This window comes from Ammospiza nelsoni, chromosome 5 (genome assembly GCF_027579445.1).
Source record: "Ammospiza nelsoni isolate bAmmNel1 chromosome 5, bAmmNel1.pri, whole genome shotgun sequence".
In the NCBI taxonomy this organism is placed as follows: domain Eukaryota; kingdom Metazoa; phylum Chordata; class Aves; order Passeriformes; family Passerellidae; genus Ammospiza; species Ammospiza nelsoni.
The window spans coordinates 49,525,948-49,545,096 of NC_080637.1; the positions used below are offsets into that span (position 1 = coordinate 49,525,948).

General features: G+C 39.5%; 1 protein-coding gene across 9 annotated transcripts in view; it reads right to left on the reverse strand.

Moving 5' to 3' along the window:
• Window positions 1–19,149, reverse strand: part of TNRC6B (trinucleotide repeat containing adaptor 6B) — a 134,217-nt gene that overhangs the window by 13,625 nt on the left and 101,443 nt on the right. For 6 of the 9 annotated variants that reach the window (XM_059472204.1, XM_059472203.1, XM_059472211.1 and 3 more), the window contains 12 exons: window positions 17,934–18,082; window positions 14,232–14,357; window positions 13,065–13,196; window positions 12,427–12,522; window positions 12,023–12,200; window positions 11,500–11,634; window positions 11,162–11,338; window positions 6,581–6,727; window positions 6,231–6,326; window positions 2,948–3,217; window positions 2,442–2,512; window positions 467–606 (listed from right to left, as the gene is read on the reverse strand). In XM_059472204.1, the coding sequence (XP_059328187.1) occupies window positions 467–606; window positions 2,442–2,512; window positions 2,948–3,217; window positions 6,231–6,326; window positions 6,581–6,727; window positions 11,162–11,338; window positions 11,500–11,634; window positions 12,023–12,200; window positions 12,427–12,522; window positions 13,065–13,196; window positions 14,232–14,357; window positions 17,934–18,082 (1,717 nt within the window). Of the gene's footprint in view, window positions 1–466; window positions 607–2,441; window positions 2,513–2,947; window positions 3,218–6,230; window positions 6,327–6,580; window positions 6,728–11,161; window positions 11,339–11,499; window positions 11,635–12,022; window positions 12,201–12,426; window positions 12,523–13,064; window positions 13,197–14,231; window positions 14,358–16,593; window positions 16,765–17,933; window positions 18,083–19,149 lie in introns of all 9 variants that reach the window. The other 3 variants (XM_059472212.1, XM_059472205.1, XM_059472207.1) reach the window with 3 other exon arrangements.

Genomic DNA, 19,149 nt, shown 5'->3' on the forward strand with positions numbered 1-19,149 from the left:
AATAGTTAGAGCCAAAAGAGCAAGGGATTCAGACAGCACAGGAACAACACTAATAGGTGTCCAAACGAAAGGAGGCATCAGCTACATTGCTACAATGGAGCAGACATGGAAAACTTTAGCTGTTTTTGACAGTGAAATTCACTCAAAACAAAAGAACTTCCATTTTATATGGGGAAAAAACAAAAAAGAAAAACACCCCAACCCCCTTGCCCCCACATTCAGTTGTCCCTGAACAAAATCTTAATAAATTTAAACTAAGGTTCTGAACGTTAACACCAAGAACAATAAAAGTGCCTATACCATGAAGTAAATGCACATATGCCACCTTTTAAACAAAACAGATGAAGAACAGGTTAAAAGCCTTTGGAATTCAAGAGGTTAGTAAAATTCAAAAATTCACTGAGTTTAGGGGCTTACACCACCCACCCCACACCCTCAGAGATTTTTGTCTCAAAACCTTGCTTACATGTGCAGTGCAGTCTGGGCCTTGGCCGCCTCCTGTTTGGTGTTGTATCGGATGAGGGCGGTGCCCTGGGTCAGGTTCAGATGGAATGTCAGCAGTGGGCCATGCTGCATGCAGATCGTCCTCAAGGTTGACCCATCAATCTGAGGAAGAACAGCCAGGATGAAACAGATGTTTGTAATTATTTCTCCACACATATTTTAATCCTGACTTCGCGACAGTAATTGAAAAATATGCTGCTCTCAGAAAGAAAAACAGATGAAAGCAGTGGGAAGAAAGCAAAGGTGACAGAAGTTGATTTTCAAACAGGAACTGGTATATTTTGACTTCTCACTGTTACATGGATTTTGCTTTAGTATGGAATAATCTAAATTATCTTTCCTGTTCATTTACAGCTTGAGTCCAGTCTTCCCTCTTTCACTGAGTTTCTTACACTGTCACTATCTTTACATCGACAGTCTTTCTAGTAATTATACACAACTTGTACTTCTCACCACCTTCAGTCATCACAATTTCTACTAAAGGAACCAGAATGCCTTAGTCTTCAGCCCTCTGATTTCAATAGAATGTATATAAACTACTTGTTAAAAGGTTTTTGCAAAACTGGAAATATCTCTACAATGAATTTTTTTTAAATTTATTTTGATTCTTCTTTGTCTTTGCGGTTTATGAAACAGTGACAGAAAGAGTCAGTGATTTTGCTGCCAAACCCACCAATGTTCATTCCATCTGAACTAATGTTTTCACAGCAGTTGTTGCCTACATTCCTTCTGCAGCAGTAACAGCTTGTTGCTTACCTCCAGTAACAGCTGCTCTCCCAGGTGTCCTGTACAGACAGATTCCATTCCTGGTGTGCCACAGGGACATGGGCATATGAATGGGATTCGTATGTGCAACTACTTAAGGAAGTGCTACTTTCTTCCTTCTTTCCCCCCTATTTTATAACACAGCTTCAAATGAGGGAAAAGGAAGTTGTGTGGTGGTATGGTCAAGGTTAAAGCAGAGAACCTTGAAATGAACATCTTGTTCTTTCCAAGCCTAACCATTCTATGAGTCTATGAATCCATCTGAACCTTTACACTTCTCTCTCTAGTGTAGTGATCCACAATAAAGAGAGAATCCATAATGAGACAGCTATGATCTGTTTCTCTTTCCTACTAACTTAAACGCCTCCAAAATATATTCTTCTTCCACTAAATAATTCCTAAAGCAGCACTGAAGTATTTCACACAAGCCACACTTAGAACTGTGCTTTTTCTTCCCATCAAGGTAAACAGTCTTTTTTACAGATGGAGCACAGCTCACCATTTTGGGTGATCTGCTGGAGACTCAGCTTTTCCTTTCACATCAACCTTTTTTTGCAGACTGTAGAAACACAGTAAATTATCTGGCTGAAGAAGGGACTCTTCTGTCTAGACCTCAGGATACTGCTGATAATCATATAAGCTGTTCCTAGGCCTTGAATACTAATTGTGAATGCTGAAACCAAGATCTCCACAGAATTCATTCAGAATGGCAGCAAGCTCTGAGAATACTTGCAGAAATAACCTAATGAGACTGGTTTTGGCAGAAGCGCTGGAAAAATTCAGTGGTTTCACTATGGAAACACTAAAGCAAAAACTGGCAGTTACATTAAATTTCTTATTGACAACATCCCAAAGAACAGCTGTAAACCATTTCATATTATAGTCATGAAATTCACCCTCACTTCTAAGAAAAATCTTTCTGTTCAATTATTCTTTCTAACTCTTAAGTAAAGAAATGTTTTAACAGTCACATAGCAAAACATGAACATCATAAAATTAGCTGAAGAGATTACAATAGAAAAATAAGTCAGACTGCAGCTTGGTTTAGTAGAAATATGTTACATATGTTGACAAATCTGATTTTGTCAGATTTTATTCAAAAAGAAACGACTGAATAATTCACAAATCTTTGCTAAAGCAAACGAGTCCCCAGAAACAACCACAGAAAATACCTGTGGAGTGAGATTGTGAAGAACCAGCCAGTAGCTAGGACGAACTGAGCCACCATCACTCCAAGTAGATGCTGCAAATTATAAGACAGAGTAATCAAGACAGATTTGATACAAAGAAAAATCATCTTTCTTTACAGTTAGGTCTTTCAGAAAAAATTAGCATTAGCAGTCTTGCTAAAACATGAAAGTCTAATCTTCAATCCTGAAAACAAAATGACATCTTTGCTCACAGTTCACATCAAGATTAATTTTACTAGAGTTTATCCTTGAGGAGTTTCTCACACACAGCAAGGATCTAGTCTTGAAAGGCCCTAAGGAGCAGGTGTTCTCTTCTGGCAGTTCTCAGCCCTTCCTCACACATTCCCTGCAGCAGGACCTGGGATTCCATCCCTGACCACCCCAATTACTGACAGCAAATTTCCATTTCAAGAAGGAACTCTCTTTTTTCCTATTACCAGACAACTGCAACTTTCTTTCCCCCACACCACTGGCGCTGTGAAACATACATTGCTCAGGTCTGAACAGTGGTGCTGCAGTTGATTTGTGCTCACCAGAGCCAAGCCTTGAGTCCTGTGCCCCCCAGCCCCTGACCGATCGGGGTGCTGTGCTGTTCCATGGAGATGATGGTTTGGGGTTGGTCAGGCCAGGAGGTGGGCGGGGCAGCCCTGTAGTGTTCCTTGAGGAAATATGGTTTTTCCACATCTTGTTGGAGAGATGAGTGGGATTGTGTCCTATGGGATCTGGGGACCACGTTGATTTGTAATCACTGAATTTTGCTAGAAAATTAAAGAAATTGTATATATTAGAGAAACTTGTGAGATTAAGTACCTGTCCTATCACACTAAGTCTTTTGACTGCATTTTTATTGGGGACAAGCGTGAAACACAGGATCATACAACAGTTAATTTATCATACCAAAACCATACTTACACGTAGCCCATGCTACGTGTAAGTAAATATTTGCTTATTTTACACATGCTGATTTAAAAAAAGTAATATACCAGGATCATTTACGATAATGTAGCTGATTGCAGAATGTTACATCATTAATTAGATTAACTGTATTTTTTATGTCCACACTACATTTAATCTGAGAATTTCTTAAAATTTTGGCACTACTGACGTTTAATGAAATGGAACCTTCTTCATGCAAAAAAATCCCTGCAGAGCACTAAAAGGCGCATTCACCATTCTTGATCTACTAAGCTAATGTTGCCTCCTAAAGATGTCCTCCCTACAAGACCAAAGCTTTCTTGAGAGCCAACAAAGCTCCCACAATGTTGACACAGCAGTAATGCACAGAGGGCTGCTTAGCTGTGCGACGGCTGGACTTCTCAACAATCTTGATAGTGCTTTTTTTTACTAGAAGGCAGGTGCCTGTTAAAAGACTTATAGTGGATATCCTTCACACATTTCAAGAACTCTTTATAAAGAAATGCAATAAAAGAGAAAAATAAAAGCACTCCCCAAAATACCACTATTGGTCATGAATATTTGCAAGCTCTGCCTAAGCCAGTTTTTAAAATAAGTCAGACTGCAAATTCTCCCACAACTTCTGACACCAAGGGACATTTCAAAAGTCATAATTCCTTGAAAATTCCTCATTGTTCTGCACTGAGAACCAGCCAACACAGACATGGGGTGGGAAAGGCTGTGTCAAACATTATCTTAAACATAATGTGTGCAAATATGTGCATTTAACTTCAGTCACCAGCAGACAATGGTGAATGTAATTTGAAATTAAGTGAAATAACACAGATTTATGATATGCCAGGGCAGCATGAAATAAACCCATCTGGAAACCAAGATAATAAAGCTTTCAGCATGTATAAGCATGCTTCAATTTACAGCTAGATCTCTGTATTTCCATGACACAGCGATGGTCAGTACCACCTTTGGTGGCCAAGCACTAACCTTTGAAAGTGCTTAAAAACCTGCTTTCACTGGACTCTGCTTTACAGATAGGTGAATTCTAAATTCTCAGTTCAGATGATTGGCTCTCTGACTGTAAAACACTTGTGTCCAGCAGACAGAAAGAAATAGGTATGTGGCAGTGGTCTCATTTCCTCAATTTGACCACGACTTCAATATTTTTACCTCTTCAGTCTTTCTTATGTGCTAGACAAAAATTAAGCCAAGGCAAGAAGTTGCTACATGCCACTCCTTTCCACAGGCTGTAACAGAGGAACCTTCTCTGTCACTAGAATGCTGCATAGAGTGCTTCAAACCAAAGTCAGCTCACAAATCGGTGGCAAGAATTCAGTTTTTCTTAAGGACTAAAGAGCACTTTCAACACATTTGGTGAAGATGCTGAGGTAACTCCTGAAAACAGCTTTCATTCAATATGATAAAAAAACCTGAAGCTCGAGCCAGATGTAGCTCAGCTCTGTTCATCACCCCTGTTATTTATACACAATTCTTCATTTTTAAGTAATTGTCAAGACAATGATGTCTTCAAGAAAAAATTCTGACATTTGCAAGAAGCTTAAAATCCAAATGGTTCATCTGGAGCAAGTATTTCCAGCACTTTACTGCAAAGTGTGTGCACAAACAGTTTTTTACCAGAAAGCTGTAGAGACCTTCTTATGAAGCATCTGAGACATATATTAAAGTTTATATATACAGGCCAACCATTAAAAGCAAGAGGACCAAATGTCTTCTCTGTCCGGATTTCAGGGAATGATGAGTGCTATAAACGACAAGGCAAAACCATTCCCTTCACAGCACTCTCATGTCCTAAAGTTAAAGTAAATAAAATCACTCACCTTTACTAATACATACACAAGCAGGTAATATTTTAAAAGTTTGACTTGTCAACAGATTGTACATGTACTGTTTTTATCTTTCCTTTTGCATCTGCTGTTTCCCACTACTCATTCTTTAACTTGCATAATATGCTGGTTTTGGCTGGGGTAGAGTCAATTATCTTCATAGTACTTAGCATGGGGCTGTGTTTGGGATTTATGCTGGGAATGATGTCTTAGGTTTTAGCTTTTATATTTTTCAGATTCTGTACTGCTTTAATGTGTAGTTCTGAGCTTCATATTAAGGGATGGTAAGCTCTCTTCACAGAGTAACTAGGAAAAAACAATTCCTTTCCTAGCTTGAGACCAAAGACAATTGACCCAAATTTCAGGCCAAGAGCATAAACAACATGGACTGAAGAGAGAAGAACAAGAAGGATGGGACTTCACAACCTAAAGCTATAACTGGACAATTAACTCCAACATGCAAATGGACCAGAACTCATTAAAGTGTGAGACCTTGTGACTGGTCATCCATTTTTGTGACCATTTTGGGTTCATCTTGGGTGTAACCCTGGTTGGGCTCTTGTACTGCCCAAGGTGTAGCCACTGAGGCCTTTTAATAAATACCTACTTTATTTAACTCTGCCTAGCCTCTATTTTAGGTCAGCCTTCACAAGGTATCACGAACAGCATGGATAAATACAGATGATTTAATTATGTTGCTGAGGAGTGCTTACACAGCATCATGGCTTTTTCTGTTCCTCACATCCTCCCACCAGCAAGAGGGATGAGGGTGCACAAGAAGTTGTGAGGAAATGCAGCCAGGACAGCTGACCCCAGCTGTGCAAAGGGATATTCCATACTATATGGAGTAATGCTCAGCATATAAAGGGTGGGGGGAGAGGAAGGAGGGGGTTCTATTCAGTGTTTGTCTTCCCCAGTCACTGTTACACACAATGGACTAAATACTCCCAGTGGAACAACAATGATCTAGTGCTAAATGAAAAATGCTTTGTCTGGTTAAGTTTCAAAGCCTGCATACCTGAAGTGCTATGAACGTTGGTGAAGGAATTGTCAGAGGCACTGTAGGGCCAGGCACCAGGTGAAGGCAGCGAGGTGTTGAGGGAAGAATTAGACCCTGTCAAAGAGAAAAGGAGAGAGAAAGAGGAGACCAAGTTCAGAGATTTCTGTAACACCATTAAACCTCCAGAGAGCCACGACTGTAGCAATGCCAAGCTTTCAGGTGCCCCCAGCCACAGTGCAAAGGCAGGCAGCTTCCTTCTCCTTCTCAGACAAATGCAACAGACTGTTTGCCTGAAATGAGCACACGATCCTGAGTTATCGGACTGATAATCACAGTGATCAGCACAGAGCAGATGTGCACTGTTTTACCTGTGGTGTTGTCCCGCAGAAGTTGGTGGTCAGTATCTACAATGGGAGATGTGGCTGTCCCCCCCAGCACACTTCCAGGGGTCACATAGGGGTCAGATTCAGGGTCAATGTTTTGTATACCTTTCCATGGCACTCCTGGTTGGAACTCTGAGACAGGAGAGAAAAATGAATTAGATGCAATCAGGGAAATGTTATTTACTAGAAGCAATTGCTGACAGTACTTCAGGATGGTAAACAACTGTCTTCCACACCATTCCTTAGGAGCAAAAAAAAAAGATTGCATGTTAGAATCGTAATCTATTTCACAGTTCCTCCCACAGCACTAGCTCTGGTTGCATATGAATACAAGTCTACACTACAAAAAAGTGGTACAAGGGCATCCAGTACCCCTTTAAGTGCTTCTGCTGTGCTACATTCAGATGAGGTTTCAACAGTTTTAATAAATTCCATATAAGATGTGTAAGATTAGATTCTGTACACATACTTGGTGTGTGTGCAGAAGCCTTTCTCCAGGAAAGGCTACCTACTTTAGGAGTTTGGAAATACATTTGACACATCCCACTGTATGTACACACACACTCTATACATTACCTATCAATACTGAGATGAGATGCCTTGTGGTAAAAGTAATGTATATACTCATTGTCATTCTTCATGCTTCACAATGAGATGGGATATACTTATCATGCTTTAGTTGGAACTATAGCTCCAGGCATGCCAAAATTTTAAGACAAGAGGATGAACTATATTAAATATGAACACACCAAGACTCCAACTACTGTAAGAAAGATCAGTAACTTGGCTCCTTCAATGAATACAGTGCTGTGGTCAGTTCTGGAAGCAGTGGTGCAAAAGTAAAACTGACAAACACAAGAACAAGTTAAGAATCTTCATATACGATGTGACAATTTGTGTAAGTGTGAGAAGAGTGCAAAGGTGGCAGATTCATCCCTTGCAGATACAAGTCCAGGCTACAGAATTCCTGAATTTTGGAAATAATTAATAATAGATTATTTGAGTGTAATTAAAGATTCATTATTAACAGTGGGATCCAAGATGCACTCTCTAGAACGAAGCAAGGTAGGATGAATCTGACATGGAAGGGTTCATTTCAGTCACCTTTGCAATGAAGAATTATAGTCAAGACTATGACTTTCACAGACAAATGCAGAAGAAAATGTGATACTACTGGTTCAAATTATTGCCACAGCAAGGGCAGTATTAGACTGTGATAATGTACAGGAGAATCTGAGAGAAGACAAAAGAAATATCCCACTGGGTCAGAACTATGGTCCATCTAGTCCAGTGTTTTCTAACAGCAGTAGGAGAAATACCATAAAGGCACAGAACACAAACCTGGCTACTATCTGTGGACTATTGGTCTCACACTCTCCCAGTATCCACAGCTGCCCTAACTTAGATGGCAGACATACCCTCTATCTGCTAGCACCAGCTTGTGAAATTATTTTTCCATCATTTTATCCAATCACTGTTTCAACTGGCCAGTATCATCTGTCTCAAGAAGCTGTGAAAACAACATAACCTGCAAGTTCACCACTCCTGATGGAAAAAAAGCTCCCATCTCTTTAAAATTTACATCCTGTTAATTCTAGCATTTGCACTCATTGCAGGAGTCATGAACTACAATTCTGCATTTATCTTGTTCACTGCCTTCATGATTTTATAAACATCAGTTACATCTCCCAGTCTTTACTAACTCAACAAAATAATCCAGGTATCAACACTTTATCAGCAATCAACACTGCATCATGCAAGGACTCCGCTCAGCTACTACCAAAATACTGCCATACCCCGCCTGACAAGCAGGATCTCCCTTTTGTTAAGGAAGAAGCAATACAGCTCTTGGGTCTACTCAAAATATCTTCGCTGTTCTGAGACAAAAAAATCCATGACCATAGGTTAGAACCTGGAAATTAGAACTTGTTTAGAGAAAAAAAAAACAAAAAGGAAATCCAAGTCTTCTATTTGCAAAGATTCTGAGAATTTTTGAGACTGAAAATGAAGTGCACAGAAAGCTCTAATCAAAAGTTAATGACTACACAAAAAAGGCTCCAAGGAACAGGGGTATCATTCTTTATGAACACATTCACTCATCAATGTAATCCTGGTCTGGAAAAGCATTTCCCTGAACTACAGCATACTGACAAATTTCCAAACTCTCCTTTGGGGCTGATAGTCGTTATCATGCACATTCACCAACTCTTGTCTACAAACATGCTCTTTTATTTCTAGGCAGTAAAGACAACATGAAATGCATTTCTCCACTGGTATCTGAAAGGTCCTTTCAAAAAGCTCAAACGTAAGATTACTGTGAAAACCATGACAGACACATCCAGGCCAGTTTGCTTGAAGTTTGACTGGTCTTGAATGGGAAATTCACAGTCTAAGTATGACCCAAGTATGCAAGTCTGTGCAGCATAACCAAACGACATAGCTCTCACCAATGCAGCAAAACTTACTCTCACCTCCAGCTGTGATATCAGTTTGATTGGGCACCACTTCATTTATCTTTGTGCTGAACAATACTGCTCTCTTGAATGGCAGAATTTCTGCAGCAGATGGCATTTAGGAGGAAAATGTGAAAGGTGTAGTCAGGGTGAATGCTGAGCTCCCACTGTTTTCATTCAAAGGCAAAATGCACCTAATTTCAAGAGGTTTTCTCTTCTGAAGTCATTTTTGTTAACAACTTTTTTTCCAGCACTGGGAAGAAGAATTCTATCTCCATGCCAGGAACTTACAGTGGACTTCATCTACAAGCTTGTAGAGAAGAACCTAGAGTAAAGGCCATTTTAGGTCTTCATTCTTTATCAGGGTGTTGTATTGATAAGGTAGATCTTGATTTCAGTTCTCCTTGACAATGAAGCCCACAAGTTAGACTATGAGACAGCTCAAGTGGCTGATGGTCGTGGAACAGTAACTTGTCCCAGCAGCCAATGGATCTCGTAAGAGCGGAACAGCAATGACTGAGTAAATGCCACCTGCCAAAACTGGGGATCTGTTACATGAGGGCTGCAAGCATAGTCTTGGGCTACTCTCACAAGTGAAATTTTATGTTCAGAATTTGTGAACTTCACTTATCCTCTCACCGTGGTGAGGCAGTCAGCAACAAAAAAATTTACTTATGACTGACAATGGGACTACAGATATCACTAGGGAAGGTCTATGATATCAACAAGGGGCAAAGAGTAGCTATCAAGCTTTTAAATTTGTTTTAGCTTTTTATTGTAACAGTTTTGGAACCAAGAACCTTGCCAAAGCCAGTGGCTGCTCCAAAACTTGGAAACATGGCAGAGCTGATCCTCATGTGTCTCTTGTAACATTCCAAGCAGTACTGTCCTAGTATAATACAGGGGAATGGTGGCTGAGTTCAGTAACGATGAGTCTGTGAGTGAAGCCTGATAGAAGATTACATTTTGGGAGTTTCTGGCATTATGAACAGCAACTTCAGTCCAAAAAGCTCCATACCTAACAACCAGGCTGACAGAGGTGTAACACAAACATACCTGTACAGAATGCAGTGAGCAGTATGAAAGTTTGTGAATCTGCAGATTTTTTTGAGAGAACTAATTCTTTAGCTCTGTTAGCTCATCAGATGATGTTTTCTTGCTGGAGTTAGACACTGAGGGCTTCCCTCAAAAATTTTCAACTACATTTTCTAGATTTCCTGCAGTTGTGTCTGTTACATAGATTCCTATGCTTTCTGATGCAAGGTCTGTGCTACTGCTTTACCCAAGAGATGTACCTGGACTTTTACTTTTTTGTACTTGAGTTAGTAATGTTCTCCTGGAATGCAACTGTTTTCCAGACAAGAGAAAAATCACAGCAACCACTATTTGCTGAACAGAACCAGTGATTAATCTGTGCAACTTCAAGGACACCACTCTAGTTAAATGAATGTTTTATATAGGAAATTATGTGTATATTCAAATATACATGTACTTTTCCTAGAGTGTTTTCTAGCAGAAACATAAAATTTTGCCAGTGAAACTACAAAACTTTAAAAATGTGCCATCCCAAAAGCAAGAGACTTCTACCCCAGCCACAAGATTCCTGAGCTGCAACCCTTTATGCAACATGAACAAAGCTGAACCACAAGAGTGTGGTGTTCACACCACCGCAAAAAAAAGCCCTACAAAAAGCCCTACTTCACATATTTTTCTTTGATTCCACCCTATCAGTAATTTTTACACTGTGTCAATCTACCGCAGCACAAATACGGAATCAGTACAAAAGAAGGGAGATGTTGGTGTGTATTCTATGAACATATGTTTTCATTAAATTTTCTGTAAATGTAAAGTCACACAATCTCAGAAGATAGGAGTTCACTGAACAAAAACCAAACACTACTCAGGCAATTCAGCAGTTAGTTCATATTTAGCCCAACATTTTTTACTGGAAATTCACATTTATGTTCTACTTTAATGTGGAAGAAATTCCAAAAGCAAGAGGAAGGCCAAGTCACCCAAGTATTTTCGTTGCAATGGTTACTTAAGTAAGTATGCTGAGGAAAGGTCCAGCATATCCCAAAGCAAGGACACAAACCCTGCCCTTATGTAATACCTGGAGGCCAGCTGGCATTGCTGGATTTGCTTCCAATCTTGTTTGTTGGTGGAGATTTGGCAGGTAACCAACTATCACCAGCAGGGCCTGCATGGCTGCTGAGCGGGTCGCCCTGGATTATGTCAAACTGGTTGTAGGGCGATCCTCCACGAGCCTTTCCAGGGGGCACTATTGCACCTGCAGCATTAAAAACACACATTTACCCCTGGGAAAGGCTGCGATCTTCAGGAGCATGATGTATTCATACAAAAATATTCAAGATGCATACTGGTGAGGCAAAACAGTTTCATCTAAACTATTTCACCTCTGGGGAGATGATACTACAAGGGCATTCTCACCATTTTTGTGCATATTGGCATCTTGTGAAGCCACAGAGGGCAGCCCTTCCATCATAGTCCACTGCTTAAAGCGGGATTCGGTTCCAGCCTCTTTCCCTCCCACCATGCCATAATCCATGCCACTTGAGCCAAAGCCTGTGAAACAAACAAACAAACAAAACTCAATTGTCATCTTCTGTTTTGTTTTTAAGCATCTTTAAATGGGGAGTCATTGCAATCATAACAAAAAGGTGGGAAAAAGAAATCAACCACAGCAAAAGGTATGTTCAAGGGGCAACTTCCAAATAAGTGTGTTATGTCAATATGCCATGATATGCCTCCTTCTTAGGTTTGTCTTCTTCCCATGCAATGAAAAATAATTCAATTTGATTCAATTATATGACACTTGTCATAACCTTTGCTCTAATGCTTATACATAAATTACTCATCTCTGGACCCAGACATAAGTGACTAACACAATTACCATATTAATAATAGGGAAGCTACAGGCAATGCACCTAACCTACTTCCACAGAGCACTTACCACCTGAACCGTATCCAGGTATCTGCCCTTTGGTCTGTAAATCTGAGAGACCCACATTCAAAGGATTGGGTACCATGCTGTCTAAATGTGGCTTAGGCCCAACAGGGTGGGATGGTGAATGCTTCATGCCAGGCTGCCTCTGCTGCTGCTGCTGGAGGGCACTCACCATACGAGCAATCTGTAAATGGAAGAAAAACTGCTTCATCTATGCTATACTGCAATGCAAATTCCAGTAAACATAAAGAAACAGTGAATTAGAGGAGATACAAAAGACCTTGCTCTCCAAAAAGTGCACTGTGAAGAGAGCAGGTGTTGTTACTGAAGCCAGCACCATCTCTACTGCAGACTGCATTTCCCCAGCAAACCTCATACTTCACATGACTGACAAAACCAGTGCCACACACCTGCTGCTCCTGCTGTTGTCGCACAGCTTGAGATAACTTTCTCTGGCTCTGTAACAGCTGTTGCTGCTGCTGCTGCTGAAGGAGGAGCTGACAAGCCTATAAGATAAGGTGGGGGGGTGGGAAGAGTGAAAATACAGAGCTCATCAAGTGAAATGTAATTGCCAGGAGCTATTCACTAGGAAACGCTTGGCTCAGAAGTTAGGTAAACTGTTTCTCATTCCACTCACTCAAAATAAATGACAATGAATGCATTAGAAGAATACCACATCCCTCACTTAAATGTTAAATGTTTCTAATTTAACACTGTGCAGCAGAATTACTTGTACCTGCTTTATTACCATCACTATGACTCTAAGTCTGAAGCTTTTTCTGAAGAAAACCTCATGAAAAATCCACAAACAACTTCTTTCTGTACAATTAGAGTCATTACTAACCCACTGTAATCCACAATAATTACATGGGCCTATTTGGTTTATCTGCTGCCTTCTAGCGGGACTTTACTACCCCAAATAGCAAAGAGGGGAATACTTGCACAAAATAACCTCAGTAGAACAAAACAGAATTAGAATAAGCATAAAAAGAAAACTCAGCAGACAATTTGCAAACTGTCTTGTCTCACAAGATTACTAGTTACTTACTAATTGAAACTGGGGAATCTGTGGAAGCTGGCTCAGCATGGCAATCTGTTGTGGAGAAAGCTGGGGGCCCATATTGAAAAGACCAGGATTCAAGCCACTGTTGGGAAACTGTTTGAGCATGGAGGCCGAAACCTGCATGGAAAGCAGTTACATACCCTGAACACACTGCTACGAGGAAATGATGATGAAGTACAAGTATTTCTATACAGGAACAAGCATGACACCAATCTTCAATGGTGTTCTGGGAAAGACACTGCAGATTTATTAACACATCACATTTAAACATGGACAATCTATAACTTGGGCAGAGTGAATACCTCACTTAATTGACAGTATACAGTATTACATGTGCAGATGCAGACACACACACAAAGGTTATTCCCCCAACCAATCAGGTGCCAGAGACTGTACTAAATTTAAATGCTGATATTTATGCAGCTAACCAGTAATCACAGTACTGCATTTTCACATTAAAAACGTACTGCTTGACAAGGGAAAAGAAAGGCAGTCAGGCAGTCACTGGAGCAAAGAAACAGTGCCTCGCAGAAAGAGTTAATCTCTTTGTACATTGAATAAGATACAGTAAAAAACAGGAGTAGGTGGAGAAGAATCCCCCCATTTCTCCCTGCATTATTGAAGAGTTACACAAGCACAATTCAAGAGAATCTCAAGAACTGTTCACCAAGTCCAAAGCAAAAGGTAAACTTGTACATTTGGAGACTCTGAGGTCTTGAGATTAAGCTCTGCAATGTAAATGTAACATGTAGCCCCTTCATCAAACCTCTCTTCTGGGGGGGGGGGGGGAGAGGAAGGACAGGACAAGACTACCTAAAAAAACTAAGCAACCTGTCACACTTCAGAAACACTGTAAGCTTTCACGTTTATTTGTTCTTGTAAGACACAGGATTCCCAAATTCACTTTTGAGGTTTAAAAATACTGGTAGCAAGCATTTACAATCAACTGCCTTGGAATAATACAGAATGCCAAAGCTTCTGCACTGCGTTTTAAGTACTTCCACTATGAATTTTAATGTTTTTATCTTATCCAATTTTTCAATTTTTTAACATCAAATTGAGACCAAGACAGATGCATAAGTAACCTCAATGATGTGCTCTGAAGGCTGTAGCTCTACTTTTACAAGTAGTCAGTTGCTATAAATTCCTTACCTGGGGAGAAAGGAATTGGGGAGGCACTTGCGCCCGGATATTGGGGGAAGGATTTAGTGGCTGCACTGGTGTGTGCATGCCCCTCGATTGTGCTGTGCTGTTTCCAAACAAACCATGATTGCCACCCTACAAAATTAAAGCAGTAGTGAGAAGATGAATCTTGCAGGCTATGCTAATAACTACATCTCAGTAACAATGAGCCAAGCTACTGACTTAAACAGAGTTCCCTTAGAATTACAGACGTTTGGCTAAGATCAGTAATATTCTACCTGAGTTAAAACCACTGTACTACATTTCTGAGATGCAGGTTGTTTCTCCTCGAACATTGAAGGGTCATGTTTATCTACTAACTTCAAGACATGACAAATCTAATGTTTTAATATTTTGCACTTTATGTATTGGGAAATGGAAACTTGGAGTACAAACAACAAACTAAAAACTTCATTCCAACTGGCTTAAAAGCATGGCAAGACTCTACCAACAATAATTCTGGTCCCCCATTTTAGACAAGACAGGTATTTTTCCTGAGTAGTTTGCTGAGATATCACTCACAAGGCTATTTTTTTTTCCTCTGTAGGCATTTCATTAACTAATCCTATTTTAGAATTCAAATTCCAAAAATTTCCTTTCTGCCATGAAAACTTCAACATTCTGGATTTGAATATTTTCCTTCCCCTTTTCTCCCACTAAATTTGAAGAAAATTTTCAAGTGAGAAAAATAGTTGTGGGTTTTATTTTTTTAGTGGTTTATTTTCTAATACAAGAATACTTGCTGTTTGAGTTTTTCAATGAGAATTATTTACTGATTTATAAGGAACTTCTGTAATAAACCCTAATGCATGAACAAGACCCAGGAAAACTTGTGATTATGTTTCATGATTTCAGACTCTTCAGCAGACTTTTTTTGGTACCATTTTTTAAAAAAAAGTAAGAAATGTTACCAACAGTCTCAAACACTAACTAAGCTACATTCTCTTGCTTCTAAAAGCTGAAGCTCATACTCCAAAGCATCCTTACATGCCATGAATTTGTCTTTTCAGTTTCAAGACCCTCAGAATTTCCCATCTCCTGCTATCAGGGTGTCTGTGACCCTCAGATACCTGGGGTTCTGAAGAGTGCATTTTCCACTCTTTAGCCATCATTCCCTATTCTGCCTGTCCATGCCACCATTGTTGCACCCAACGTAAATCCGTAATTCCAATCTGTGATTGTGCAAGCCTTCACTAAAAGCTTTCCTTCCCTTATATACCAGGATTTCATAAATTCTGTCATATCACTGTGCATAGTACTCCTACCATTAGTATTGTGTATCCTCTGCTATCCTTTTGCTCAAACACAAGAGTCTCCTCCTGCTTCTACACTGGCAGCACTATGGATTGCCTTGTTCACCTGCATCCCTCTCCACCTAAAGTATCTTCTCATTCAGAACCAACTCCTAAGCTTGCAGGAAGACAAACAAAAACCCCCAAAAGACAAAAGGTTTTACCCTGGAAAGAGCTAGATGGAGTCAACTACACACTAAAATTTTTGAGAGGCCTTGAAGCCTTAGTTACACTTTCAGCTCTCTCTATAACTCCTCTCTATAACAAGAGTTCTGCACACTGAGATCAACAACATGTCTGCAAATTTTTGACTTAATCTGATGTTCAACACTGTGTCACATAGAAACAGAAAGACAACACACACAAACACCATCATGTTAGGCATGTGACTACATAAGCTAGACCAGCTGCAATAATTAGGTACTATTCTTTCATTTCCTAGTATTCCTAAACTATTTTCTTCTAAAATAATACAGAATACAAAAGCCAGAGATTCTTCCAAACTGCTGTTAATCACTTAACTAGTTCCCCACCATTTCCCTGTACGTAAAAATATTGCTACTTCAAGAATTTTTAAAGGCTACTAAATCAATTCTTACTTTGAGAACTGTGAGGAAGGGAAAAGGGAACAGGGACAATGCTAAATCACTGCAACTTTTTACAGGGTCATTTCTATATACAAGGCCTTTGAGTGGAGTCTGAAAAACTTCAGTGTTGGGTTTGATGAGGCAAATCAACAGCCTCTAACCAGGTTTTAAGCCAGCAATTGAAGTAAAGGATACCACTAACTTCACGACTTCTGAAAAGCACATCCACCTGCTGCTGCACTGCGATTTAGGAAGAGGCCAACAAAACCAGACCAAGTATGTTCTGATGCTAGGAACCGAAGTGGACTGATTCTCAATGGCCTGAGACAGCTGAAATTTCCATTAACAATTTTAACCTATCCAGCAGAAAAACAAATGCAAGCAACCAACTAACCAGGATTAAGCCCAGGTTGCAGCCTTATAACAATGCATCTTAGAAGGTGGCCTGCTTACTTGTCTAGCAGCGAAGTTTTGGGGACTGAGCCCTGAGCCGATTGCCCCAAGGCCGACGTTGGATAGTGTGGAACCAGAGGGAGACAGCTTGTAGCTGGGAGAAGGGGAGAAGGGAGAGCAGGGAGCCTCATCCCCAAGGCACCCATCTTGATTGGAGAAAGGCAAAGTCAGCTGAAGCAGCAGTTAGCCAACAGCAGGAGTTGGTTAGTGAAGCAACAGAACGCAAGAGGAGAGAAAGAGGGACGGTGAGTGACTAGGAAGAAGCAAAGTTAATTTGTAATAGCAGTTACAAGGACAAAACTTCTGATTCAAACGACCACTTGACAATTAAGATTTTGGTCCAAGGAGAAACTCTTAGGTTTTCTTTTTAAAAATACATTTTGAACTCTCATGGAATTAGTTTCTGATAGTGGCTACTACCACTACAGAAGCAAACAAATCTTGAATGAATTCCTAATGTTAGCACACACCTACCAGCATAATTTGTTAGGAAACGCATTAGCTTTGCTCATAGTATTTATTAATTATGCCACCAGAGGGAGTTGACAAAACTGCTTTTTGGCTCGTTATACCAAAATGGAGGAGTTAAAAAATTCCTAGACAGTTAACACGCCTTCAGAATTTTTAAACCAAATTTGTTTTCCATTTTACATGTGATAAAGTGTCTCTAAAAAAAACCAAAACAGCCCTAGAGCATTCTGCATCTATTGGACACTCTCCAATTCATAATGGGAAGCAATTAATATTTGATAATAACAGTGAAAGCTTCTGTTTAAAATAGGCAAGAATATGAAAGAAACACTATCATAACATACAGCAGATGTCACAGAGAAACAGATGTCGTACAGAAGCTTACAGTACACGGACATACAGCATAAGGGGTTGTGGAATTTAGAAAGGGTGTTTCCAATAAATGCCAGACATGAAAGAAGAAAAATATTCGGAAGACTGTGATTACTTATATTTACTTAGATCTCAACCAATTTTCTTCAAAGCAGATGACAGTAGTTAGTAGCCGAAAGAATCATCATCATGAAACCTAGACGAATTTTATTGCTACCAGTAGTTTATCCTTCCAAGAAAAAAGAAAGGCATCTGTCTACATCTAAACCAGTCTATTCTGGAATAAAAAGCCTCACTTTCTTCAATTTCATTTGCCTATGCACACCTGACACCTGTTTTATACACACATTCATCCTACCAATAAAACTACCCCACACCTTTTACTACTGAACTCAATCACGGTTATTCAATATCTAGCACCTGCTGAGAACTAGGGTGAAAACTGGGATCTTGAACAAAGAGGTAGCTATTAATTTATTTAAAGATATTTCTCTCACCTTCTCAAAATAAGGCCCACTATCCGTGGTTCCCATGTCTTTGGAATTAGGTGGACGGAACCCAGATCGATCCTTTCTCATCATGTCATTAAAATCCCCGAGATTCACAGCTCGTTTATCTACCTCAAACTTCTTATCTGGGAGACCACCTGTAACAAAAAAAAAGAAATTAGTGCATATAATCTCATGACAGCAGGTTCACAGCCAAAGAAATACTCTTTAAGATCAGGGTATTAATTACATCTGTCTTATAATTTAGCACATCTACAGTTGGTATTAAGTGTTGAAAAATAAATGTAGGAAGTTTCATTTAACACTGAACATGCCAATTTACTTTATAGAGTTTACAGTGAAGTATTTATCAAAATTTATATAGAGATATAAACACAAATGTTTCAAGTAATTATATTAATTAATACCTAGCTCTCTATGTCTCCCAAAACCTGCACTGTAATTTTTTGGGACTCAGTATGTAGAAAGACTACTATTTAAGTTCTCCATGTATTCTGCTTCGCTTCTGCTGGGTTTGACATTGAGAAATTATTTGAGATCATTTGAAAAATTTGGTCACATGCACATTATTTGGTCAAGGTTGTCCTACAGTCATATGAACTTAATTCTTAAAACACAAGACATCAACATGTATATTGTAACTTCAGACAGACAACCAAGCTCTTTCAGCCTACACACAATAACACAACCAATAACACAGACACTTCTCAAAACACCCTCTAAAGTCTCCTGCCATTGTTTAGTCAGTAACTTGGTGAAGTATGAGATGTCAGTAACAGATGACCAAACTGAAACATAGATGGTGAACAAGACATCGATTTTCTCTAAACGATTTATCAACAGCCAAAGAGCTGACTGGAAGAAGTTTTCCACCTTACATGCTGAACTGCTGCCAAGGAACGATCTTTTTGGTCAGATGTGACACCTGTAAGCTATTAGATGCATATTGCTATGTTGGAGTAGATGGAAAACATCTTTGTTTTAAAATATGGATGTGACAGAAATGAGCTTTACTGGTATTTTTAGTTTTAAAGAATACTGTTTAGTTGGTAGCACAGATGGTCTTTCCAAGAATCATTTTAAAAGCATGTCAGCACAATTAACAAGAAAATCTGTGACTTTTCCAAAGGAAGTTGGTGATGGATAACCCACCCTACCACTGACAAAACACTGGACCTTTATCAGAGCAGAGAGCTCATCGCTT